The 10,710-nt window shown below is 35.2% G+C and overlaps 1 protein-coding gene across 1 annotated transcript; it reads left to right on the forward strand.

Annotated features, from left to right (window-relative positions):
- Positions 1–4,232: 4,232 nt before the first annotated feature.
- On the forward strand, positions 4,233–5,192 carry LOC104876677 (olfactory receptor 6C2-like). Its single transcript, XM_010644843.1, has one exon. The coding sequence runs from the start codon at positions 4,233–4,235 to the stop codon at positions 5,190–5,192; it is 960 nt and encodes a 319-aa protein (XP_010643145.1).
- The last annotated feature ends 5,518 nt before the right edge of the window (positions 5,193–10,710 follow it).

The raw sequence follows: 10,710 nt of genomic DNA on the forward strand, positions 1-10,710 counted from the left end.
GAAGTGTCCAGATGAGGACCATATGAAGGTATGAATGAGGCCATGTAAAGGTATAATTTGAATAATGTGAACAAGAATAATCATCACCCCACCCAAAAAATTATTTGACAACTTTGGCAACATCTCACTTCAGAAGTAAAATTTTGCATTCTTTGAAATATAACATAACCATTAAGCATTTAATATTGTTCTGATTAATTACTTAACACTTACATTTTAATATCAGAGATCTCATGACAGTGCAGTTTTAATAGCTACAAGAAAAAGTGATTTTATAACTGTGTATCCCTCACTCAGTAGACCTACATTAGTAGCCACAGAAAAACAAAGGTCTCTACACACTGGGACGAAACAGATGCAGGAAAAGCCCTTTCAATGCATCCTGAGATGACCTGTTACAAAGGTTGGGGTAGACTTACACTCCATGGGGTCATCCTAATTCTCAAGAAAGCCATGAGCAAGTCCATGCCCTGTCTCTTGATACTATGATCCCTGGGACTTAACTCTAGAACTTCCACACATGATCTGAGCTGATCTCTTCCTCAGTAGCCAGGAAACATGTTAGAACTTACATGCAGTGAAACTGTACAATAATGATGAAACTTGAATATCCTGGAGAAATTTCATTTGGGGAAACACTCATTCAAATTTCAAAATATTTAGGCCGGGTGTGGTGGCACATACCTGTAACCCCAGCACTCGGGAGGCTGAGGCAGGAGGATCGCTGTGAGTTTGAGACCAGCCTGGGCTGCATAGTGAATTCCAGATCAGTTTCAACTTCATAGTGAGACCCTGTCTCAAAAAAAAAAAAAATGAGTTTTATAGTATATAAATGTTAGCTCCTTTAAATGGTAAAGAAGATATTTCCACAAATTTAGAACTGAAAAGTCCCTGGGCTTCCAGTTTTAATATTCTAGAGAGTGAAACATCAGCAAAGCAAAAGCAGTACAATGAACACACAGCTGTTCTTCTGACTGGCAGGCAAGTCACAAAGACAAATTATTTTTTTTTAGTAGTGAAGGCAATGAATATAAACAGAATTTTGCTGTTTCATAATAAAATTTACTTCATTAGCAAAAACAAACACCATAACAAAACTTGTCAAATTTTTAGAATATAACAAATTAACTAAGTAAATTTAAAATTACATGTTTTAGATACATCTCAAATAAAAACAATTCATGTGGAAAAGTTTTGCTAGTAAAATTCTCAGACAATGAGCATGTATCTGCAACTGCATTATTTATAGATGATATTCTCCTCAAATAACTTTGATTTAATTTAAAAAAAATGGGGCTGGGATTTAGCTCAGTGGTTCCACCACCTGCCTTGCAAGCACAAGGACCCAAGTTTGATCCCCGGTACCAAAAAAATAAAATAAAATAAATTTTTAAAAATGTACATTCTTAGAATAGTGCTAAGATAGAGGTAAAAGCTAGTTTCTCTGAGTGACACTTTACCCTATACTAAAGTTTCATTTGGATCCCAAAAGAATAAATTTTACTCTAAAACATCACTGACCAAATACTCATATTTGTATGCCAAGAACAACTGGGGCTTATAGAACAAAGACACAAAAAATTGTCAGAAAGAAATTTTTAGTCCTCATAGATAATCTGTGTAAAGTGATTAGCTCAATACCTGGCCAAACCTATTTTGACTGCAAAAAAATTCAGGGGAAGAAATAGGAGGAAAATATGGATAATTCTGCATTTCAGCTGCATTTTACTACATTCCTGAGATTCATAAGGGAAATTATTTTTGGAAATTAAGCAATTAGGAGGGGCCGGGGATTTAGCATAGTGATTCCGGAGCCTGCTCTCAACACAAGGACCAGAGTTTGATTCCCAGTACAAAAAAAAAAAAAATAGAAGTTCAAGAAAATATCTACCAATGGTTATATTTGCTGAGTTAAAAGTATCTAAGAGGGGAAACTGAAACATACAACATAAGAAAAGATCACCATGACAAGAAGCGGCAGAAATTAGAAATTTTTAAATGGGAGGTAAAATATGTGCGATGTTAAAATAAGTTATGAGAGAACGTTATGACTCGTGTGGTCAAAAGTAATTCACCCACTACTTCACAGCAAAAACTGAGATAACAATAAACTAGAGCAAAAACTTTCATTAGAATGATGGGGACAAAAATGTGATTTGCAATATGGCAAAGAATTAATGAATGGTGACTATCAAAAGGAGATTCATATTGGCAGCACACTGGAGTAGTACCTAGTTATTGTGAGTTAGGAACTTTTCCAAATTAGATATAAATACAGAGATGAGATTAAAACACATAAGAGCATTATATACACAGACTAATTTAGTTTTTTAATTAGCATATAAAGGGTACTATTTTATTTCCATTTTTAGCTGACAAAACTGAATCTCAGCAAAAGCAAACAGTGCTTCAAATGTGATGGTATTTTAAGCCTGATTTTCTGGGTGCTTAACAACACTACTATCGATACGCCAGGTTTGTCTCTCAACCTGAGCCAAATAGTTGAAATTTTTTTAACTGTGATTATTTAATATAGTCCTGTACATGTCACACCTGACATACCCTAACATTCTAAACAAGTTTTTCATCAAAACACGGTCTCTGATGCACAGCAGTAGGCAATGAATGTAAATTTTGAAGAAACAAAAGTGGTCATGAGCAAGAGACAGGAGAAAGAGAAATTGATAAAACTGTTCAGAAAAAACAGAAGTTTAAAAATACTAATACTGCCATAATTCAAGATGTCTTTCTTTAATTTTTATAATTATTTTATTTCATTATTGTAAATGTGTAATAATGGTACAGATTAATCAGCTCTGGGTGGTGTTTCCACTCATGTATAATGTGCACCAATCAAGTCCAAACTCTCTTTGTCCACTCCCCCTCTGATTCCCCCTACAGCCTTCCCGACCTCTAGTAACCACTTTTCTACACTCATGTCAACTTCTTTTAACTTCTGCAAATGAAAGAGAATATGCAAAACTTCTCTTTATGTGTCTGGCTTAATTTGTTTAACATAAGGTCCTCTAGTTCTATCATTTTGTTGCAAATGACAGGATTTCATTCCTCTTTATGGCTAATGTTCCATGTGCAACTGTTCCACATATTCTTAATCCATCATCTATTGATGGACACCTAGGTTGATTCCACATCTTGGCTATTATGTATTATTTGTTACATTAATATAATTTCTTTTGGATCTTTACTCAGAACTGACATAACTGTAACATGAAGTAATATTATTTTACGTTTTTAGAAAAAACTCTATACTTCTCTCCAGAATGGCTATTTTAATTTATATTCCCATTAATAGCATATAAGAATACTTTTTTCTCCATATCCTCTCAAGTATTCATTATTCTGGGGATTTTTTACAGTAAATATTCTGAGATGAGATGAGATTTCATAATTTTATTAGCATTTTCCTGGTGGTTAATCATATTCAGAATTTATCATGTATTTGTTGGCCATTTATATTTCTTTTTTTTTTTTTAAGTGGAACTCACTTTGTAGCCCAGGCTGGTCTTGAACTCACAGCAATCCTCCTGCCTCAGCCTCCCAAGTGCTGGGATTAACAGGCATATACCATCACACCCAGCTGTATTTCTTCTTTTAAGAAATTCCTATTCAGTTATTTGCCCATTATTAAATTGAATTACTTTGCTTTTGTCATTAAAGTTTTTGAGTACCTCATATAATCTTCTAATGGATACAAAATTCTGTTACAGTGGGCTCCATAATATTGGTTAATTTTTTAACTTTTAATTATAATTAGTATAGATCACTGGCCCAGGAAGGATCTCATGGGAGAATTGGAGCTTATAGCAAAACTGAAAAGAATATTGATTATTTTTGTAGTTTATTAGTAAACAACCCATACATATAGGCATTAAGATACTCAAGGAGTAATAGCTGTGGCTGAGGAATTCAACTTCAATTAAAGAAAAATACAAAAGATTAATTGCAAGTGAAAAGTGATGAAAAGGGAATTGAAGTATGATATGAATAAAGTAATCTGATATTTAAATATCTCTTAAAATTACAAAAAGAAGGCCAATGAAGAACCTATGGAATATGTAACAGTATTGTTTTAAAACAAAGAAAATTTTTGCAGATAGATTTTTTTATACATTTTTGAGCCATAGACTTGCTATGTGATGTTAGGACTACTCTCCCCATACCAAATATCTCTGAATTATAGATGCAGAGTGACTTGAAGTGAGGATTCAATTATGAGAAACCATACAATAAAAACATTTATCCTGCTGGGACTGACTGATGACCCACAACTGAAGGTCGTGATTTTCATCTTTCTGTTTCTCACCTACATCTTGAGTATAACTGGGAACCTCACAATCATCTCTCTCACCTTCACAGATTCACATCTTAAAACTGCCATGTACTTCTTCCTACAAAACTTCTCCTTCTTAGAAATCTCATTTACATCTGCTTGTATTCCCAGATACTTGTACAACATATCAACCGGCAACACAACAATCACATATGAAAATTGTATCATTCAAATATTTTTTACTGATCTTTTAGGTGTAACAGAATTTTATCTCCTGGCCACCATGTCTTACGACCGATATGTGGCCATCTGCAAACCCCTGCATTATGTGACCATCATGAACAGCAGGGTCTGTAGAAGACTTGTCTTTTGTTGCTGGGTAGCTGGCTTGGTGGTCATACTCCCTCCTCTTAGCCTGGGCATAAATCTGACATTCTGTGACTCTAATGTTATTGACCACTTTATATGCGATGCAGCCCCCCTCCTAAAGATCTCATGCTCAGAAACATGGCTCATTGAGCAAATGGTCATAGTCAGTGCAGTGTTGACCTTTATCATGACCCTTGTATGTGTAGTTCAATCTTACATATATATCATTAAGACCATTCTACGATTTCCTTCTGCCCAGCAAAGGAAAAAGGCATTTTCTACTTGCTCATCCCACATGATTGTGATTTCTATCACCTACGGCAGCTGTATCTTTGTCTATGTTAAGCCTTCAGCAAAGGAATCGGTGGCCATAAACAAGGGTGTGACAGTCCTCACTACTTCCATTGCTCCTATGCTGAACCCTTTCATTTACACACTGAGGAACAAGCAAGTAAAACAGGCCTTCAAGGACACAATTAAAAGAATTTCACTGCTCTTCAAGAAGTGCCAGAACCAACTTTTCATTAAATAATGTAAGTCCTCCATAAGCTATATCTTCAGAGTTTTAATTCTTTGTTTCCTAGCAAAGAAAGTTTATCAAGTTTATGTGTATCAATAATGAAATATATTCATAAACTGCAGAAAAACAGAAATGACTTCACTTGTAATCAAATCTTCACATAACTTTAAAGAAAAAAATTGAGGTCACCTCAAAATGTAGGATTAAATAATTGGGCTTATTATCTATCCTTACTCCAAATTTTGTGGGGCTTTTTTACTCTCAGCATTATTCTTGGTTGCAGTTTTCTCTTTGTATCCTTAAGTAAATATTTACCTTAGCTATTCAATAAAATTATTATTTATATGAAATGATTATTTCATATTAGAATAAACTCACTGCAAAATTATTTATTCTATATTTTCCTACATTCCTGAGTTTGGTACTTTTATCAATTATCCATCTTTTTGAAATATCTAAAAATTTGAAGTTTTATTTCCCAAAGTATTGATATTCATACACATTATACACTAAATAAAGCAATTAAAAACAATTTAGGCAGCTAAGTTTTAAGCCCCACTCAAGAAATCACATTTCAAAATATACCATTTATTACCAAAATATGGACCAAATAGTATACACAACCCTTTTCATGACCCCAAAAATAGATTTTAATAGTATACATGTACATTTTTCCTATGCTGAAGTCTTTTTTTTTACTTTATCAGTACGTGTTTGCTGTACATAATATTTACTCTTTGTATGTATATAATACATCTTAATTCCTTTTTTATCCCTTTTCCCTTTTGTCCATTCCCTTCACTCCATTTAGATATTCCAGAAAAATACCTGCGTGGAATTTTTATATATCTTTAATTTTAGAATCAATTTGTTCACCCATAAAAAATACATTGTTTTCATGAGATTATAACTCAGAGTTCTGACCAACCAGGATGATGACATATTTCTCGATGCCCACATTCTTCATCTCAATTCCAGGAAATGTACACTGTAGGAGTAGGGTTATTAAAAATATGGCTACATAATAACACCACTTAGACCACAGTCCTGGTGCCAGCACCATCACATCAAGGGCCCAGCACCATCCACCACAGCCCCAGCATCATCATTGTGCAGAGAGCCCGGGACTGCCCCACTGCCTTGGCACCATGCTACAGAGGGATATGACCCCAACCTCTGTGTGGGCCAGGCTGGTATCTGGATCTACACTATGGAAGTGCCCAGAGCCATAAAGGACATGGTTATGAACACCAGAAGATAGAGCAGAAGAGAACAACAGAGAGAGGGCCTCTCTGAGGCTCCTTGATGAAAATTTAAGCACACTGGGAAAGTGAAGAAAATCTCTGCAGTAAAGGTGCACTGGACTGCCGTGGTTGGTAATTTGGTGGGGTGAGCACCTCCCATCAGACCCTGGACTCTTTCAGGGAAGGGCAGCTGAAACCTGCAAAAGAACCTTGCAGAGTTCAATCCCAGAGGGAGTCAAGGAGCTCAACTTGGGCATTGCAGCCAGAAATCAGCCTGAATCTCAACAGACTATGGCTGGCATGCTGAGACTAATCAACTTAGATCTGCACACCACAAACCATGGTGTCTATTGTGACAGTAGAGATATACTCTCAAGGAAGCCCTTTATTTCCTTGCTTCTTTTCCTCTTTTTCTATTACTGTTCTTCATTTCTCTCCATTTTTGTTCTTGTTCCTGTCCTGTTTGGGGGTTTTCCCTCTCTGTTATTATTTTTAGAGGAAGATGAACAAGCTTCTAGTATCCCTATTGTTATTAGTTTATTATATTCTCATCTTTGTTCACTCACTGTGTATTTTCCCCTTGTCTACAACAGTTTCCCAGAGTGTGTGTGATATTCCTGTGTCCTTTAGCCTCATGTCTAAACATTGTCTCTCCTTCAATCTATCTATCTCTCCTTCCCCAACTCTTTTACATCCTCATGCTGAAAGGTAAATCTGCTATATTGAAGGGTTTCTTTACTACAAACATATTTTGGGCTGGTATCAATGTTAACCTAGTTTATGCACTTGAAGGTGATAGATTAATAGCTGCCACATATTGTCATTTTCTAAGCTATGTTTGATGCTATGGTTGATGCTGATTGTATCACTTGTGCGATGTTGGTCTAATTGATCAAATCAGTTGTCCTTCCTGGTATACTTGAAAATGAGATTGCCTCAGAGTCATTACAGACTCAAAACCTAAATACCAACTATACCTGGAAGACACCTCTGAGAAGAAATCATTCCATAAGGGTTCTAAATGTAAGCAATAAAAATACTCACAATAGGCAATATTGAAGTATCAACCCAGGATATCAAAACCAGTATCAAAAATAGCATCAGAATTAAAATTAGAAGTGAGAAAACACCTAAACAAAGCACGAATCCAGACTTACAGCTTAACAAAGGCAAACTTTGGGATCAACAAGTTGAGAAAAATCTGATAATCAACCCACCTGACCACCCTGAACTCATAGCATGGGAAGTAACAAAACAGAAGAAGGAGGCTCTAGAAAAGTTCAAAACAGAAACAATTTCCCAAATAACTACAGATATGGTGAGCAGAATGAAAGGCATGATTAGAGACACTAGAACAGAATCAGATTTAAAAAAAATAGATGACCTCAGAATCATGACGAAAGCCATGAATGCACATAGGAAAGAAATGGAAGCCATGAATGCCCAACATAGGACAGAAATGGAATCCATGGAACAGATTCAAACAGATATCCAGGATATTGAAAACTATTGCAACTAATCACTGCAAAATTAGCCAATGTGAAAACAAAATTACACTTAGTGATCACAAAAAGAAAACAGAAAGGGACTGTAAAAGTTGATTCAACAGCTGCCACATGATGCAAAGAAGAATAACATAAAACTAATAGGAGGCCATGAAAAAAACAGGAGACAGTACAAAAGGCATAAAAATGTTCATAGAAGTAACAGCAGAAAACTTCCCAAGCAGAGGGAAAGAATTTGACATACAGATAAGTGAGGCATATAAGACTCCAACTAGCCATGATCAAACAAATCTACACCTAGACATAGTCAAGATAATAGTAAAGATCCCAGAAACCCAACAGAAGAACAAAATACTACAAGCAGTTAGAGAAAAGAAAAAATCACATGCAAAAGAAAGCCCATCAGAATAATAGCAGACTTTTCAACACAAACCTTCAAGTCAGTGAGAGCCTGCAGTGAAGTATTTGAAGCCCTAAAGCTTATCTCCAACTTATTGATGTACCCTGCAAACTATCTTTCAAAATCAATGGAATAATAAGATACTTTCACAACTAAGAACACCTGGGAAACTTCATGTATACCAAAACAGCACTCCAAAAATTCTAAATAATATGCTAGAATAAAACAATGCAGGTCACAACTCCATGAGGCCAAACAGTAAAGCTGTCAGGAAAAGCAAGAAATTAAAGGAAAGGGGGAAAATTAAAGAAAAATAACATAGCCAACAACAGGAAAATAGGCCATATATATCAGTTATAGCCATTAATGTTAATGGCCTTAATTCACCAATCAAAGGAGTGCACTAGCAGAATGGATTAAGAAGCAAAATCTAGCAATATGCTGCATACATGAAAGACATTTAATTCAAAAAGAAATTCATAGACTGAAAGGATGGAAAACAGTTCTCCATGTAACACGAACCCAAAAAAAAAAAAATCAAGGTTAGCTATGTTATTTTTAGATAAAGTAGGTTTTAAACCAAAACTAATTCAGAGACAGAGGTCACTGCATCCTTGTAAAGGGAAAATCCAAGAGGAAGAGATGAAAATCATAAATATATTCACCAAATACTAGAGCTCCCAACTATATAAAACAAGTATTAATGGACATGAAATACCAAATAAGCAGTAATATAATCATAGTGGGGGGCCTCAATAGCCTATTATCACAAATAGACAAGTCTTCTAAATAGAAATTCAACAACAAAACACTAAAACTGAACCAAACTTTAGAACAAAAAGATTTAATAGATATGTACAGAGTATACCACCTCACAAAATCAAAACACACATTCTTTTCAGCTACACACAGGTCATTCTCCAAAATAGACCACATGCTAGCTCATAGAACATGATTAAGAAAATGCAAAGGAATTGAAATCATCCCCTGTATATTATCAGACCATAGTGCAACTAAATTGGACATCAATAGCATAAGAAATGTCAAGAACTTCAAACATACAAATCCAATGGGTCACAGAGGAAATTAAAGAAGAAATTAGACAGGTTCTAAAATTATACTATATTACCAATATAATGTACAAAAATCTATGGGACACAATGAATGAAGTTCTTTGAGGGAAATTCATACCAGTGAGTGCCCATACTAACGAAAGAGAGCAAGCTCAAATAAACCAACTGATGATAAACCTCAAGCTCTGAGAAAAAGAGCAACACAAACCCAAAGCTAATACAAGGAAGAAAATTATACAGATCAGAGCAGAAATAAATTCAAAGAAGTCTAAGAGAATGAAACAAAAACTCAGTGAATTGAGAATTTGGTTCTTAAAATTAATAAGCCCTTAGACAACCTTATCAAAAAAAGGAGAATCAAAGAAGATATAAGAAAATGGAAAGCTATCCCCTGCTCCTGGGTAGGAAGAATCAACATAGTGAAAATGGCCACACAACCAAAACTGTTATACAGATTCAATGCAATGCCAATTGAAATTCCAACACTATACTTCACAGAACTAGAAAGAAGAATCTAAAAATTCATTTGGAACCATAAGAGACATAGAATAGCAAAAGCCGTCCTAGGCAACAGACACATGGCAGCGGGTATAATAATTCCCAATTTGAAACTACACTACATGGCAAAGCCACTGTGATAAAAACAGCATGGTATTGGCAAAGAAACAGACCTGAGGATCAGTGGAACAGACTGGAAGACACAAAAACAAACCCAGATGTACTCAGCTACCTCATCTTTGACAAAGGAGCTGACCATCCCCACTGGAGGAAAGGTAGTCTCTTTAATAAATGGTGTTGGAAAAACTGGATCTCAACCTGCAAAAGATTAAAACTAGAGCCTTATCTCTCACCATGCACTAAATTAAAATCAAAATGGATTAAAGTTCTAAGTATTAAAACAGAAACACTGAACTTGCTGGAAGATGAATTAGGCAGAACTTTTGAAGACATTGGCATAGGAAAAGACTTTATGAACAAATCCTCCATAGCACAGGAACTAGCAGAAAGAACCAACAACTGGGATCTCATCTTATTAAAAAGCTTCTGCACTGCAAAAGAAACCATCAACAGAACTAAGAGACAATCTACAATGTGGGAAAAAAATTTTACCAGCTGCTCCTCAGAGAAAACACTATTATCTAGAATATATAAAGAACTCAAAGCAATCAGCCCTCCCAAATACAAAGACTCAATTCAAAAATGGGCATCTGAAATGAACAGACATTTCTCAGGCAAAGAAGTAAGAGCAGCAAGTAAATATATGAAAAAATGTTCCACATCATTGGTCATTCGAGAGATGCAGATGAA

Source organism: Fukomys damarensis, unplaced genomic scaffold, assembly GCF_012274545.1.
Source record: "Fukomys damarensis isolate Sample0158 unplaced genomic scaffold, DMR_v1.0_HiC HiC_scaffold_15, whole genome shotgun sequence".
Taxonomy (NCBI): domain Eukaryota; kingdom Metazoa; phylum Chordata; class Mammalia; order Rodentia; family Bathyergidae; genus Fukomys; species Fukomys damarensis.

Excerpts from the sequence above, each read along its gene's own strand:
- LOC104876677 (XM_010644843.1), top strand. The coding sequence starts at position 4,233 with ATGAGAAACCATACAATAAAAACATTTATCCTGCTGGGACTGACTGAT.